General features: G+C 48.0%; 2 protein-coding genes across 3 annotated transcripts; both read right to left on the reverse strand.

The window, feature by feature from the left end:
• Nucleotides 1–932: 932 nt before the first annotated feature.
• LOC6597425 (DENN domain-containing protein Crag) lies at nt 933–10,437 on the reverse strand. 2 transcript variants are annotated; one of them, XM_026990766.1, is made up of 13 exons: nt 10,010–10,437; nt 8,605–8,990; nt 7,984–8,530; nt 7,767–7,917; nt 7,217–7,702; nt 6,827–7,147; nt 5,263–6,758; nt 4,887–5,201; nt 4,427–4,507; nt 2,810–3,236; nt 2,289–2,750; nt 2,033–2,217; nt 933–1,953 (listed from the first exon to the last, which is right to left on the reverse strand). In XM_026990766.1, the coding sequence occupies exons 2-13, from the start codon at nt 8,903–8,905 to the stop codon at nt 1,635–1,637; spliced, it is 5,091 nt and encodes a 1,696-aa protein (XP_026846567.1). In that variant the 5' UTR covers nt 8,906–8,990; nt 10,010–10,437; the 3' UTR covers nt 933–1,634. The 2 variants fall into 2 exon arrangements, with proteins under 2 accessions (XP_026846567.1, XP_026846569.1); XM_026990768.1 differs by lacking the exon at nt 4,427–4,507.
• A 298-nt stretch (nt 10,438–10,735) lies between these two features.
• Nucleotides 10,736–13,521, reverse strand: LOC6597427. The gene is made up of 4 exons (XM_002022433.2): nt 13,442–13,521; nt 11,664–11,816; nt 11,200–11,329; nt 10,736–11,131 (listed from the first exon to the last, which is right to left on the reverse strand). The coding sequence occupies exons 2-4, from the start codon at nt 11,737–11,739 to the stop codon at nt 10,912–10,914; spliced, it is 426 nt and encodes a 141-aa protein (XP_002022469.1). The 5' UTR covers nt 11,740–11,816; nt 13,442–13,521; the 3' UTR covers nt 10,736–10,911.
• Nucleotides 13,522–17,071: the final 3,550 nt, after the last annotated feature.

Raw genomic sequence — 17,071 nt, forward strand, 5'->3', positions numbered from 1 at the left:
ATAACAATTTTGAATTTATTTTTAAAACTTGTTTGTTTATTCTTTTTTTAATTTTCATGTGTCTTTTTTTGTGTTTTTTTGTTTTTTTGTTTGTTTTTGTATTAATTTAATTATTAAATATACAATTAGTTAAGATGCCCGACAAAAAAAGTTATTGTGGCTGAAATATATATATATACATATATATATATATATAAGTGAGTGAGAGTGTGTGTACCTGTTTCTCTGTTCCTCTGTCTTTCCGAGTCTGTGGCTGTGTCTGTGGTGTGCTGTGTGCTTTTTGTTGTCTTTAAAAATGTGGACTGTAAGAACATTCCATCTACATTTATTTACGATTTATTCATAAATTATTGCTAGTGTTTAATCGATGTTTAATTGTTTCCATTCCATTCCTCTCGTTTCGTTTCGTTCCATTTCATTTTGTTTTTCCCCTAAATAATACCAATACCAATGCCCAATCCCATATATATTCCATATATCCCTTCCCACAAAACCCCCCCCTGCTAACCGCAGCCAAAAGTTCGCTAAGCTAACTAAGAGACTCGTTTCGAGAGCGTTGCATTGTGAGAAAATCTCAGGATCTACACCAAAGAAAAAAAAATAGCTAGTTATTTTTGAAATAACTGGAGGGAGGATGCAGGCAGAGTGTGGACTGAGGACTGAGGACCGAGGACAGTGGACCGCGTGGGGGAGGGGACTTTCTCACAATGCTATCAATGATATTCCAGATCACACACATACATATGCATATACATCTAATACACATATGCATCGTTATCGTTATCGTTATATTATATATAGTAAGGCAAATATGACGAGGGTCGAGAGTTTGAATCATGTAAATGTGAGGAAAACACGTATCCAAGTAAGGTTCTCATTTTGTTTGTGTATACAGTACGTTTCAGCAATGTAGGGCAGGTTCAGGCAAAAGGTAAACAGAATCATGCTTCGCGTTTATTCAAAAACTGAGCGAAGATCAGGCGGTGCCAGAGCCAGAACTATCAGAACCAGAGCTAAACACTGGGAGCACTTTAACAGAAACACTAAAACTGTACACTAATAAACAAAAGGTTCAGGACGAACGAACGGAATCCAATAATTAAGCTAATTTAAATCCGAACAAAAAATAATATGGTCAAGTTGGGGGCGTCGGGCTTGAAACGCACTGTTTTGAGTGTGGTGTGTGGTGTGGTGTTTGGTGTGTGGGGCATTTGATGTGTGTGTTTGTGTATATTGTCACAGAAACCAGTCGATTTTGGGATGGAGCACACAGACTAAAACGGACTTGTCTGCTGCCATCGCTTCAAGTGCAACGAAAATGTTCATTTAAGTACTTAAAAAGAACAATAAGGTGTGAGTGTGTATGTCAGTGTTAGAGTATCGTATCTGTCGTATATGATAAGCGTTTTGTTGTTGTCAAAGTTACACTTTTTTTCAAATCGTTTTTTGGTCGTCTTATCGTTTCACGGTTACTCATCCGTATCTCCGTTTCCGTCCTCTTCGTCTGCATCGGCATCTGCGTCTGCATCTGCGTCTCGGTCTTCGTCCGTTTTCTCATCACTCAGATCGGAATCTGGATCAAAATCTGGATCTGGATCGGGATCGGAAGCAGTATAGCCGCCATCTCGAGTGCGTCAGGGCAGCAGCAGGGGTCGGAAATAGGCCCGACAGAAGATCGTCGAGGCCGAGGGCGGCAGATCCTGATTGCGGTAATACATGTTGCATTCGCGCTCCGTCAGCTTATCGAAGACGGACGCGTACTCGCGATGGAATGTGGCCAAATCGACATTCGAGCGACCGATGACCGTGAGGGCCAGAAAGAGTATGTCCCGGTAGAAGGAATGCGACCGTTCCACACCATTGCTCTTCAGCTTGTGCCGCTCGTTGGCCAGACGCTTCAAGGGCGTGGCCAGATCATTGCATCGTATGGCCGAAATGATTTGCTGTATGACACTGAAATAAAGAGAGACAGAGAGGGCGTAAGAAAGACATTCAAGGGTCTCTGTGCTCTGTGTCTGATGGTGAGGCATACTTCTTGTTGAGCTGCGCCTGATCGGTGAGCAGGGCCTTGATCAGGGGACTCGTCGGCTGCGTCTCCCTGTACAGTATATACATGGGCGGGCCGCTGGTCTCGTTGTGCAGAATTAGATTGTCCCACAAGCACTGGATGTGCACCGTCTTCACCTTGCTGAGCGGATCCAATTGCTCCTTATCGAGCTGCCAAACAGAAACAGATTGAAACAGACTGCTCTCTGGGAGGGGCGGGGTTGGGGGCGTCGAGCACTCACCGGCACCGGCAGAGAAAGCTCTGGCAGATGGGTCTTGCTTTCGATGCGTTCCATTAGCCACAGCAGGTTCCAATAGATAATGGGATGCTCCTCAACGAACTCGGGCTTGATCAGCGCCATATCTCCCTCCTGCGTGAGTATATTCTCCAGCTCCTTGCGCAGCACCAACGGATTCAGATACGGCACTGTTAAGCTGGTCTGTTGGCCACCATTCTCACATGCGCTGCTCTTTCCATTCGCCTGCTGTTCGCTGGACGACTCCGCCTCTTCCACGCGGACTATTTGCACGCTGAGGAAGGGAACGGTGAGCTTGTTGCAGGCATGGCAGGTGGTATTCAAATTGGAATCCTCGGCCGTCCAGCCACTCATGATCTCCTCATCGTACACCAGCACCGAGCAGTTGTGGCATTGCGAGCAGGTCGTCAATTGGATGAGCACATCGCAGTCACGCTCCATGGAGCCCTACACAAATTGAGTATTGAATATTGAACGATTGAATACAAAACCAATGAAGAACTGACCTCTGTCATGGGACTGTACAGGTTGTCGGGCAGAGCCGGAAACGCGTGCATGTGCAGGGCGCCGCTGGGGCTATTCTCGCCCAGGGGCACCAGATTGTTGTAACTGGATTTGCGCGACTCGCTCAGCCTGCCCCAGGGATCCAGGTCGCTGGAGACGCGCCTCAGTTTGCCCTCGTCGACGGACGCATCGTGCTCCTCCTGCTCCTGCTGCTGGTGGTGCGGATGCGCACCATGATGATGGTGGTGGTGGTGCGGATGGTGGGGCAGGGCATGTTGGTGGCCATTGTTCGTTTTCGTTGGCGTCGAATTGGCCGATATGGCGCCCTTGATCTCGTCGAACTTCTTGGTCAGCGAGTTGGCCGCGTACTTGATGCTGCTCAGGGATCCCTGGATCAGTTCGTTGGACTTCCTTCCCGTCAGACTGGGACTGTGGTGTCGTATGGAGTGGTGCGGTGATTTATGCATTATACAGGGATATATCGGGATAGGGGAATTAGTCTATATTTATGTTTATTTGATTTGCAGATTGAAACAGAAAACAGAAAAATGCATTTTGCTGCGCCTGCAGTGGCTGTTCTTCTGTGGATCCCATGCTGTTACGAATGGGTTCCACTATCGGTTAGCCGCTGCAGGCGGCGGCTGTTATGGTAGTGCGGTGGTGGTGGTGCGGCTGGATGTTGCTGGATTTACTATATGTACATATATGGCTGTGGATGCTATTATGCGTGTGTGCGTTTGCGGGTATGTGGGTGTGTGTGGCTTTTATCAAACCTTGAATTGCCCGCCACCAACGTGGGTTTTTTTTCACAGGGGACCATAAACCATTCTTTTTTTTTAACCAGAACCAGAACCAAAACCAAATGCAAATGCAAATGCGAATGCAAAACTCTGTGAACAGCATTTCGAGTGTGTGGCACGCACTAAAACCAAAAATGTTATCTTGTTTGTGTTTCGTCTGTGTGTATAAATATATGTGTGTGTGAAATCCACGAGAGCAAACCTATTTCCATTTGGAAGCTTTGGGGTTACTAAAATATCAAGAAATTAAATTGCAAATAAAAGTGGAACTTGTGGAATGCAACTCAAAACATATGTTCAATTAAATTTACAATGAAAACAATTGGTACTGCAAATAGCTTCAGTTTTACACCAAAATCCTCTGTAGATTCCAAGTGGAACTTGTGTTTGAACATATGTTTAACTCAATTTACAACAAAATCACTTGGGAGTGTAAATATTTAAGGTTAATGAGTAACTAGAATACATGTTCAATTAAATTTACAATGAAAACAATTGGTACTGCAAATAGTTTCAGTGTAACACCAAAATCCTCTGCAGATTCCAAGTGGAACTTGTGTTTAAACATATGTTTAACTCAATTTACAACAAAATCACTTGGGAGTGTAAATATTCAATGTTAATGAGTAACTAGAATACACATATGAAATGTGTATAAGAAAATGTGGAACTTTTGAGCAATACCCAAGTAGATTCCAAGCGGAGCTTGTGGAATGCAGCCCACACACACACGTATATAAATTTAATTTCAGTGTGTGTGTGTGTATTTGTTTCTGTACGTGTGTATGTGTAGAAAAAGTCGAACGGTTCTCCACTTACCTTATGCTCGATATATTTTCTATTATATTGGCGGGCAATTTCAAGTCTTTCTTAAGGGACAATCGTGCGGGTGAATAACGTCTACGATATATATCGATATATGTAAGTAAAATTGAAATAAATCAAAAACAAAACAAAAAAGGGAATGCATGGCACAGAGAGAGATAGATAGATAGAATATAGAGTGAGAGTGAGTGAAACAGGAATAGATATATAGAGGGGAAAAGGCAAAGAAATACAAGAACTGATGTAAATAATCGAAAATTGCGATTTGTGTCTGCGGTGGAGTGTACGTGGAATGAATGTGGATCGTGTGGATTTGAGATGAACAATGTGGATCACAACAATTTCAAAAAGAAACAAGATAGTCGGAGAAATAGAGATAGGGGATAGGGAGAGAGGCCGAGGAAGAGAGGAGAAAGAGAGCGAGAGGCAGGAGAAAACCCCGATGGATGGTTACCCGAATGTAAACTTCAGCGATGATCCGATATTGGCCAGGCTGTGGGTCACCCCACTGCTGGCCACCGGCATCGTCTCCGACCGGTGCATGCTCTTGCCGATCTGCGTCGACTCATCGAAGGTGGCACTGCGCTGTCCCCTGAACAGGATCGGCTTGTCGCTGTAGATGTTGCCATCCGGCTGCGACTGCTGCTGCGACTGCTCCTCTTCCTGCAGCCCCTCCTGCTTCTGCTGTGTGGGCGTGCTCGTAGAAGAGTCCTCCTCGTTCAGGGCGCCCAGCGGATCATTCTGGGTCACTGGCGTGCGAGGAGATATTCTGGATGGGTAGACAATACAAAAATAAATGGGGATTGGATTGATAATCCTCTCGAACTTACTTGGTGGGACTCTGCACGCGCTGATGCGCCTTCTGGGCGCCCGACACACACTGATCTTCATCATCGTCGTCGTCGTCGTCGTCCTCCTCCTCCTCCTCATCGGCCTCGTAGTCGCCGCCAGTGTAGTGCAGATCATCGACCACCGATTCTGAGAGCTTTTGCGGTGTGATTGGTGAAGCTCCTGCATACTCATCGTCCTCCTCCTCTTCCTCATCGTCGCCGCCACCGATGCTCATGATCTGCTTGCGCGGCGGCGGCTGCTGCTGCTGTAACGCCTTGGCCAGGATCTCGGTGTCTCCCCCATACGTGGGCGAGTGCGGTGCACTCGGCTCCCCGGCCTTGATGAGCAGCCCGGCGGAACTGTTCACCATATCCTCGGTGGGCAGCGATTCGCTGGCTCCGCCTGCCACCGTCTGGCGCACAATGCTGCCCAGTTTGTTCCTGAGCCGATCGAAGGCGGCAAAGTCGAGGAGGCCGCCGTGAGTGTCGCCCGAGGAGGAGGCCAGGCTGGTGCGCGACTGGTGCCCGTCGACGGTCTCCAGGGTGCTCAGGGTGCTCAGGTTGTGGTCGTGCGAGGTGCTCAGGGACTTGCACACCTTGGCGGCGGCCCGCTGCTTGCCCGCTCGACGGAACTGGGCGGCGCCCAGAACGACGTTCTTGATGCGGTTCCATCGGATCTGGCTGAGCGTGGTGCTGTCGCTGGGCCACGTCGACTCCAGGACGCAGCGATTGTAGAAGCCGTAGGTGAGGGCATTCGGCTGGACGCCCGAACGCTTCATCAGATAATGCAGCCGGACGGCCAGCACCGGAAGATTGTGGATGCCGCACAGCTGCATCATGATGCGGTAGCAGAACTCGTCGCAGGTGATCTTCAGCTTGCTGGCCCGCACCAGCACATCGTAGGCGGCGCGCAGGATGTCGTGCTCCTTGCCGGCATGCCTCGGATCGATCACCATCGAGGGCAGGATGAGGAAGTACAGCGAGTAGCAGGTGGCCAGCAGGTACTTGGACCACGCCTCCGGATGCTGCTGACAGCGGCTGGCCATCTTCTGCGACAGCTTCACCTCGTGCTTGGTGCGGCGCGCAATCGGGGAGCCCGGCGACAGCGAGGCGTTCAGCTGCAGCTGCAGGAACTTGGACATGGTCGTCTTTCGGCTGGTCTGCAGCAGCTCTGGCTGCAGCGTAAAGTTCTTGTAGGTGTAGGTGTATGCCCCCGCCCCATTGATTGATGCCCCTCCCGTTGCTGCTCCTGCTGCTGATCCTGCTAAGGTCACGCCGTCTGGGGGGAAAATATACTTGGTTCGCTCGCTGCTCTGGCCCGTGTCCCAGTCCACCAAATGCAGCTGGGCGGGCGTCTCGTCGTAGTTGCCCACCTTCTCGGCGCACTCATCGAAGAAGCTGAGCCCATGGTCGCCATCGGACACAAACGATCGCTCCTCAATGAAGCGTATAAACATCTGCGTTTTCATCATCAGCTCAAAGAATTTCTGGTGCGACTACAAACAGAGGATGTTTCAGAGAGATGTCTTCCCGTCGATCAACGACACGCAAAAGAACTCGTTACCTTATCGCGCGAACGCAGAAAGGCCTTCAGCTGGAATAAGGCACTCGGATCGGTGGCCCCCACCGATGGTGCCTTCGATATGGGCACCAAATAGTCCCGATAGCCACGCAATATCGAGGCCATGAACAGGAGAAAGGCCTCCTGGATGCGCTGCTCCAGCACCAGCTCCCGCTTCCGCTTGCGTATGTCACGGTCCAGGCTGTTGGTCGAGTCATAGCTTATGGGCTTGGCATTCTCCAGTTCGGTGAGCGTCTGGCGGAGCAGTCGAGCGGCACGCTTCGGCAGCAGCTTCGGCGACAAATGGCGCTGTGATTCGCACAACTGAAAATGGGGAGGGGCGAAGAGATTGCTTAGAGTCAAATATTTGTCAGAAAATAATATCAACCATACGCTTATGTTGTTGGTGTCCAGATCAATGCAGGTGACATCCGTGGGCGGCTCGTAGAGGTCAAAGAAACGCGAATCGACGCCAATCAGATACGGCAGCGGGGCGTGCAGCACCTCGGCTAGGCCCAGGGGACACAGCGGTATGTAGGGGCACTGCCACTTGAACGGGAACAGCAGCGAAACGATGGCCTCGGCCACGGCCGTCAGAGTGGCAGGTCGCAGTGAATGTATGAGTATCTTCTGCTCGGTGAGGGCCAGCAGCAGCACATGCAAACAATTGTCGGTGCCCAGATTCTGCAGCAGCATGTGGAAGCCAGCGCCACTGCGTGGCAGGGGCGAATCCTCCGGCTGGGTGAGCAATATCCGATCATTCGACTCGCTGGACAGCTGCAGATGTATGCTCGGTGCAGGGAAGGGCACTTCGTCCAGCAGTTGGGTTATGTAGCGCTCCACGGGTATGGGTATATTGACGCCATACAATACCATGCGCTGCAAAATCCAGGGGAGACCAAGGATTACTTCATCGATCAAAAGGAAAGTCAATCCCACTTACATGCAGATACTTGAGCCATTTGTCAAAGGTGTCGCCAAAGGGATGGTGCGACAGCAGGCAGATCGCCTTGATCATGTGCAGCGAATGCTGCGCACCGAATTCCTCATCCCATCCGAGCTGCTCCCGCTGCTCTGCGGACAGCTGCGATTCACTAAAAGCGGAAACAGAAACAGAGGATCAAAACCGTCGAAGAGAAACCAGCTTTGAGAGAACTCACTCGAAATCCTCGTAGAAGGTGAGGGCCGAGCCATAGACCTTGTAGGTACCATCGCTGACAGTCAGCACAAAGGTGCTGAACACCGGACTGATGGGCTTGCGCTTCTCGGAGCCATTGACGTGGGGCCAGGCCTCCAGGGAGGCGCCCATCGGCAGGCAGAAGAGCGGCACGCTGGGGCACAAATTGAGGGGGAAATCGTTGTGGTCGACTGTGGGATAGCGCAGCAGGATCTCCGGCTTGTAGCTGATGTGCTTCGGGCGGTACATGGACTTCTTGTAGCACAGATAGACGTCGCTGCCCACATAGCCCTTGTTCAAAGTCTTGTAGATCAGGCAGAAGGCGTGCGGCGCCCGCTCTCCCTTGCTCTGGACGATGACGCAGAGTTCGGTGACCACCAGCTCGTTGCAGGGCATGTCGCCGCGTGCTCGACGATACGTGAGGAAGGTCTTTGCCGACGAATTGTTCACATTGGCCACACGTCCGCCTGGTGTTTCGGCCACAATCTCGGCATCCGACATGATGCGCTCATGGCCATCGTATAGGACACCTAAGAGAGAAAGAAATGGGCTCAAAAGCTGTCTCTGGGGTGAGAGGGGGGGGGGGGGGGAATTGTCAACCCACCTATGTCAACAAGTGGTGGGCGATCCTTGCCACGACGAAAGTATATATAACACTCTGTGGTGCGGACCGAGCCATGATTGAGGTTCGCCGGTAGGCCGGTGGGCGTCTGTTCGAGCAGCTCATAGCCCTCGGGCACCTCCTCGCCCAGCAGCGGAAAGAAGACGCCAATGTCTGTAATCGGTTCGATGGTGCTGGCCGCCCTCAGCCGTCCCGAATCGTTGAATATGTTCTCCTGCAGCAGCTGCGGCTGCTCTGGCATTCCGGCCACCACAAAATAGTCGGCGATGCGCTTCTCCTCCATGATCGTCCGGTCGGTCTACACTGCCCACAGCACACGGCACACGGCACACAGTACAGGCAAAGGAAATGGCTGCCGTTGCCACAAACTGTCGAAGCAAAGCAAAGACAAGACCCAAAAAGTCGGGTGGGTTAATGGTTAATGCCGGGTTCTCGAACGTATAATATGGATAGCAAGCAGATAAGATAAGAAAAGAGAGAGAGAAAGAGCGATACAGGGGATACAGTGGAGGGGCTCTGTTCGAATACGATACGATCTCGATTGAGGAACGGAACCTCTGGAAGTTCTGCAGTTCTGCCTCTGTTTCTGAGTAAAGAAATTCCAGCACACAGTTCAAATGCTTTTCCAATCGCACAAATGTTTTCCTTAGGTGGAAATGCCACCGATATCGCCGCCAGCCACTGCCACTGCCACCTCCCCATCGTCTCGCATGGCGCAAATTCTTTGTTTACATTGGAACGTAACTCGTACGCTGATAAACTTGAATTCGAATTAAAATATATACAAAATATACACACACACACACACTAACACTAACACGTGCATGTACACATGTATATGTGTGCATGTGATGGAATCCTAATTTAGTTGGACTTTGTGTCTGGCTTTTTTATAGTATTTATATATGTTTTATTGGTGGCCCAACAACAATGAACAATGCAACATAAAATAAAACTATTCTTCCGTAAGTGCCGACCATGGGATACCCCTAGCCCCACACCAAAGATCCAATTGAAATTCCAGAGGCGATCATGAATGCCAGATACGGCACGTAGGGACAGACAGATCTGTCGACGATCGGATCGGATCGGATCGTCGCTGGTGTCCGGACAACCACACAACATACCCACTCGCCAGCTGCCAGTACAGGGTGCATTTGTTGGGAGAAACAAGTTCCGCACGATGATTCAACTTCCTCCGCTTCCGCTGGCGCTGTATTCAATGGCGGGGCACAACAACACACTTCTTTTTTTGTTTTTTGGGTCTTTTGTTTGTGGTGATTTGCCGATGCGTTGTTTTGTTTATAGGATTGCTAGCCGCTGCTGCTGCTTCTGCTGCTGTTGCTGCCACTGGAGGGACGAGGGATAGGGGACAGGTTTGACTTACGATTCGAGGCTGGCAGGCGAGGTTCCTGTTTGTCCTCCGGGCACGGGACTGTGTGGCCTTCGATGCGCTGCTGCTGCTGCTGTTTGTTGTTTGCCTTGGATTGCAATTGTCGTTTGTGTTGTTTTTGTTGTCGTTTGTCGCTTTTCCTTCTTCCACTTCTTCACACTACGTTAATTTCCACACACACACACACACACACACACACACTCGCGCGCGCACACACACATAAGAAGTGCTTTGGAGCTCGCTACTTGAGAGTTTTCTTTTACATCATTTTCGTAATGTTCCCCTTTCGACGCAATTCCGCGATTCAAGTGTTTTTCGAATAAATCGCGTCGTGCACATGCCTTTTAATTGAATAACGTTACGTCCCCTTTTGCATATACAAAATTTTGCTTCAATTTAATCTACGTGAGTATGCCAAAAAATAAAATAAAGAATGATGTTAACTGTCAAACTGTGTGTGTGTTGCCTGCTGTTACTGGCACAGAGTTGCCATTGTGTGCACCCTGTTGAGATGGCAGTGCTTCGATAAATCGCGACAGCTGATCGCTAGTGGTGGTTATTGATTATGACTATTTTAAAATATACCAAAAAATACCAACAAAAAAAAACGAAAAATACCGAATTTTATGGCGCGTATAATTTAAATGTGAATTTGAAAAATAGTCGTTTTTCCTACCCGCAAATTTGAAATATATTATCATGCTCCTTTGGGTAATGAAAGTCGTTAGATACTCTACAATACATTTAATTAAACAAACCACTACGAAAAAATATAATAATAATAATATGAATGGTATGCATAAATCTATGTGGTGGCGGTGGGGCCACCGCCGCCTCAGTCTCAAGCGTTCACATTACATCACGTCGTCACACGGCAATCCAGACCGCATCTGCATTTAGTACCGCTGCACCACAACGGACGTAGGCGTGGTGGACCACTGGCTGTCCTTCTCCTTGTCTTTTTCCTGGCCCTGGAGGGTCAGGGTGCTCTCGACGAAGGCTGCATTGAGATTGCCCGCCAGCTGCGGCTGCTCTTCCTCGACAATGGTCATGGCCAAGTTCATCGATTTCTTGCTCAGCCTCCTGCTGCTTGGGCTGCTTTTATTGCTGGTGGTGCTGCACGAGGCGGAGGGCATTGGATGCATGAGAATCTGTTGACTGCATTATGTATACGAAACTCTTACCTCTTCTGCTTGCGACAGGCCACCATGGAGGCGAGCACGGCCAGAATGATAATGGCTGCCAGTAGGCCGGACAGACCCGCCACCATGGTCATCATGCCGTGCGGCTCTCCATCCGACGTGACCTTAGTGACTGCACAAAGAGAGCGAAGAAGAGAGCGTGTAAGTGAGAGGGGAGAGTGATTTGTTGCTCCAATTTTGCAATGCGTTTAGCGCTTTGCGTCTCAGGGTCGCCTCCGGCGACTGGCGACTGTTCAACTGGCGTTGAACTTCAACTTGACGCTGATCCGAATGATCTCGAATCGAATGATCAGAATGCGTGAAACAGCAGGTTGTTTCGTGTGTGTTTTATTACCTTGCAGCCCACGCCAGCAACCTGCAGCCAGCAGCCAGCAGCCAGTGCCGGAGGCAACGCACTTCCGCACTTTCTAAGCCGGAAGAGGCGGCCTTTCTGCCTCTATACTTACTCGAATCCTCGACAACGAATCGATTGGTGTTTGGCGACGACTGCACATAGCTCTCCAGCTCCATTCTCATGTCCATGCTGTGTCTGTCTCTCTGTCTTTGAAGATAATGGGGTTGGGGGTTGGGGTCCGATGCGGTGCGGTGCGGTGGGGTAACTGGAAATAGTAAAAAGGCCATGAAACATCTGTTCAAATGCATTCATTCCATCAAAATATTGGCCCAGTTGCAGCAACCGCAACCCCACGCTCGACTTCATCCGATTGTTGGCCAACAATCTACCGCTCCGCCAGCCGCCTGCCGCCTGCCGCCTGCTGGCTTACTCTCTTACTCTCGAGAGTTGCCGCTGCCACTGCCTCTCCTCGCGTGCTAATTAATTGATTCAAGAGCCAGCAGCGTCTCGTCTCTTATCAGCCAGCAGAGGGCAAAGCATTAGCTTTAGCTGCCGCTGTTGCCGCTGCTGCTCCCGCCTCAGATGTCACTGATTTATTTGGTAATAATTAATTAGATTTTGATTGTTTACAGGCCATTCAACAGGCAGACAATTTCGTCGGGGACTATGGCTGCTATCTCTTCGAATTGGAGTTTGGAATTTTATCTGCCCCAGGGATGATTGTCTGTCACGTTTGGCAATTAGATGGAAGGTAGACCCCCGGCCCCGAAAATTGCGGGCACGTGACATACAAGACACTTGAAATTGAATAGCCCGAAAAAACATAAAACACCTTTAGAGTATCATTAGAGAAAGAGAGAATCTTGATATAGGGAATGATTTTCGGCGGAATGGTGCTAAAGTCCAGATACACCTGCGGATCGGGGATTTCTTCGCAAAGGCAGATCGACTGGAGCGGATTGGATTCATGATTGGAATTTTAAGAATCCCACTGCTCCCATCCCACTTTCTGCGTTCTACAGCAAACTGTTTCTGTATCTTTAATGTGCACCTTCCACATGCTTTGCATTCGAATCAAATAACTATCGAAAAACTATACCCACATTGGCATTATACACATACATATGTAAACACACACATCCCCCACATTCTACATTGTATATCTCGTATCTCGAATGTGTCGCGTAATCGTGGAGACCGAAGGAATAGGAAATGTAAGTGGGATATTGGGGAAATCGGCAAATGAGAGTGGGAGTCATCGCATGTTGCATGTCGAAAATACCGAAGAAATGCGGGCACGAGCTCTCAGCTCAGTTCAGTATTGGTTTTAGTTATATTTGCAGTATTATACGAGTTTTACGATATAGTATTTGAAATATGATATATGCACATATACTCGTAGTACAATAATCATCTGCTGTGTTCTGTTTGTTGTTTGCTGATCTGTGTCTGTGTCTGCCCCGCGCCATTAATAATTTAATTAATTTAATCATTTGCGGTGGCAACAATTTGAAATTTAATTGCACAAATTAAGGCTTATAAATAAATTCTGGATAGAGTGGGAACAGAAATAGTTTCGGGCTTCGATTGTCATGGCATGGCACACGATCATTTTCCATTTTTCATTTCTACAGACACTTATCCATCAAATCAAAATGCGTTCAGCTCGGAATCGAAGAATGATTTCTGGTTTCAACAGACTAAACAAATATATACTAATCAATTGATTATCCATGATAATTTTGTTGAAACGGAAACTTTCAGCTTCAAGGCGAATGGATTTCAGTCACTAAAATCTCTGTGTTTGTGGAGGGGGGGGGACTTTCACTGAACGAAACGAACTCCAAGAGGGGCTTAGATCAGACCAGGACAGGATAAGACTTGACTTACGACACTCAAAAGCGGTTGTAGAGGAGGGTCTTGGGATCCTGCGACTGTTTTCGAGAGTCGAATTATAACTGTGAACTAACGCCGCCGACACTCAGCGTACGACTAATGCGGCGCGCGTCCACACAAAGCTCCAAGCCGAAACCCAAACGTAACGTAACTTTCGATTGCGCCAAAACAACCGCCGACGCGACGGCTGCGCAGCGCAGCGTCGGCTTCAGCGTCAGCGCCGGCTTCGCTGGAAGCAGCAAGCAGCAGCAGCTCAAAGCCGATTGCCGACTCTCTAGAGTCTAGGCTCTAGGCATAATGCAAAATGATCTTAAATTCGAATTCAAATGTAATTGAACTTGTAGACGTTGTGCCGCCAAATGAAAGCGATCCCAGGCACTCAAGGACACAGCAGATGTGTCTCTCGATCAAGGCTCTAAAGGTGTAAAAGTGTCACTGAGTGCGTGTGTGTGTGTGTGTGTGTAATGTCCCTCTCTACATGTAGATCACTGATAAGCAAAACACACGACGACACAAATGACGAAATCGATACATAGGAAAAGAATTTGCGGTACAAGGCGCCACGACAAGAAATGACATACTCTCGTACACCTGTCTATTTGTGCGAGTGTGTGTGTGTGTGTGAGTGTGTATGTACGCCTCCCTTCCATTAGGGGGCGGCATGAGTGTAGAACAAGTGTTTTCGTAATGACGCAAATGGGTTTTGCAAAACTGTTTTTCTTGCTACTTGCATCCATCCCCTCTACAGGGCTCTCTGGATATCTGGCAGAGGAATGATTCATAGTTGCGGATTTTTTCGGTATGTCTTGAGAATAGAATTTCTGTTCGTCGATTATATGATTAGTCCACCGCTTAGATAAGGTCTCTGCTCCAATTCCAGTGCTTAATTGGAGAGACAACAGTTTCGATCTGCCATCAGAGTGGGCGTGCTAGAGTGGAGTGGTCTGGTCTGGAGTGTCCTCTTCAAAACTCAATTGATCGACTGGCAGAGGGTTTCTTTGTTACAATACCCATACCCATGTCCATACCCACACTCGTACGCATACTCTTTCACACGTAAAAAGCTTTATTTGACTTTGAGAAGAAATGGTCACCCTGTGGTGTGGTGCAGTGGGGAGGGGGGGCAAGCCATGTGATCCATTGATGAACGGACTTTCTAATCGATGGACGGACAAATCGACTTCACATTCTGTCGACTCATCTCCGGTGCGTGTCACGTACATGTGTACTCCGGGCAGCGCTGCCCTGCTCTGCGCTCATCGGCTCTGCTCTTCGTACAGTGAAAGCTCTCTCTTGACGGATCGACCGCTAAGACCGTTCGTTCTCACTGTTTGCTTTTCCAAAAGTCATCTAATAATCAACGATCATGACGTCGACGTAAACGGCAAACAAATGGCTATTAATAACCCGCAAAAACCCGAACCGTACCCTACCGTACCGTAGCCTTTATCTAGGATCTAGAATCCCCTTTATCTAGGCGATTGGTCGGCGGACGGACAGGCGCTGGGCGTGTGGTCAATAGTCAATCAGTGCGCCAGACGCAGAAACAATCTTACTGTTTATTTGTGGCAATACGATGGACGCGTATCTGTATCTGTACGATGGTATTGCCCAGATAACGCATTTGTTTATAGCTTATACATTCGCCTTAAGAAATTACTTTTCATTTTCATCGATAGAGTTTTTCGTTCGTGTTTGTTGCTGTTTGTTGTTGTCAAATGAATTTTGCGTTTTAGCAATGGGAAAACCTACACTTTTTGCCCATTTCCGTGCGGATCGGCCCTTAGCTGACTCGAAAAACGGACACTTGTCGGTAAACAACTCAATTGTTGTCATAAAAATCAAACAATATTGAATACAGTCTTCTAAGTGGTACGTTAATGGAGGAGGCCCTTCTCTTCCCTTCCTCCATATCCGAGCATGGTGTAATATTTACCCAGAAATTGCACGGGTGCGGAGGGGAGGGAAGAGCGTTGCTAATGGGAAAGTCTGGTAAAGACACACATCCGTAACTATATAAATTTGTTGCATAATTACTCGTAAATATATTCCTAGATATGTCTTTGTGCCCATAGAAGGAGGTGGTACGGCTATTCCTTAATCTTGAAATCTTCAATTCCTTTTCTTAAGTACATACATATACTCGTGCGTCCATCCATCAAACAGCAATTTGGTTGTCTATCTGTCTGTCTATCTGGTTATATTCCTCATATCCCACTCAAGGTTCCCATCAGAACAGATCAGATCAGACGCAAGCGAATTCCCAGATGGTTTCCAATTGTTTCCTGCTGATGCCGCATAATCTCTCATTAGATTATATCTCTTATTGGGGGCTGTTGACGAGTACAATTTATACTATATCACTCATCTATCTAAATATATATATATTTACTGATATCTACTGGAATGCCTATTGAATTTACTGATTGATACAAATCCACCTCCTCCTCTCTAATTACATATATGACGTTTATTTGTGTTTATTGTTGGGAAATACGTTTTAAAACCGATTTAGATACATGCCTCCCAATCGGATGCGATACCGTTCTCCACTTCACTCCGAGAATAACCGAAAAATAAAAATAAACAAAAAACGAAGAACGAAACGAAAACGAAAATCTGTCGCACTTTCGATTCGATTCAACAAATCAGTGCACTGTGTCGTCCGTCGATTTGTTTTTGTTTTTTGTTGGTTTTTTGGTTCTCGGGTAATTAATGGCACAACAATTTACAAAATAATTTTTCGGTAAACTACAACGAAATTGGATTTGCACGGATGTTCTACGGTTTTTTGTTGGCGTTCTACTGTTGGAACCGGCTGCGTCAGAGGCATTTGCCCCAATGAAAGGCAGCCGCTCCTCCGCCAACACCAAAAAGCCGTTTTCGGAAAAAACTTTTCCTTCAATGAGAATAAACGACGGACGGACGAGTACATATACATTCCTATACTAAATAAAACCGTACACATCCGTACACCCATACATATGTACATATGTATGTATGAGGGCTATACTAGTCGCTAAATTTCTTTCTTTCTCATTTTTATAAATAAACAAGAGACAAGAGATGTGATGTGTTCTCTGTCCGTTGTTTGTTCCGAGAGAAAATGGGGTTGGGGCGCCACAAAGAACACGGCGGCGGAGTTAAGATCGCGCACCCGCACCCAGCCACCGTCCCCACCTCCGACAACAATTGAAAGTTGAACTCTGTTGATGCTTCCGCCTGGTAATCCCCCAGCATCCTCTATCCCCTCGTACTGCTGATACGATACTGCCCCGTGGCTGTTGCTGGACGGACGTGCAGGTGCACACAGATCGTGACGGAATTGGCAAATTCCTAATTGCAGATGTTACGGGCTACGACCAAAACTATTTATGCAAATGCAACGCTTCCCCGATTGTTACAACACTTCTATCTCTCTCCCTCTGGAGAGGGTGTGTGTGTTTCTGTGTGTTTGCATACGAGTAATCACTGACGTAAGCAGTGTTACGTAGTGGTAGTGGCGGGCAGCAGGCGGCAACAATTACTTGTGATAACGGCAAACATTAATTGTATTGTCAAAAAGCATCCCCATCCCCCCACCCCATCCTGCCAAGCAATATAAATTGTCGTTGCGGCTGATAA

The sequence above is a fragment of the Drosophila persimilis genome, unplaced genomic scaffold (assembly GCF_003286085.1).
Source record: "Drosophila persimilis strain 14011-0111.01,24,50 unplaced genomic scaffold, DperRS2 tig00000606-arrow-arrow-pilon, whole genome shotgun sequence".
Classification (NCBI taxonomy): Eukaryota; Metazoa; Arthropoda; class Insecta; order Diptera; family Drosophilidae; genus Drosophila; species Drosophila persimilis.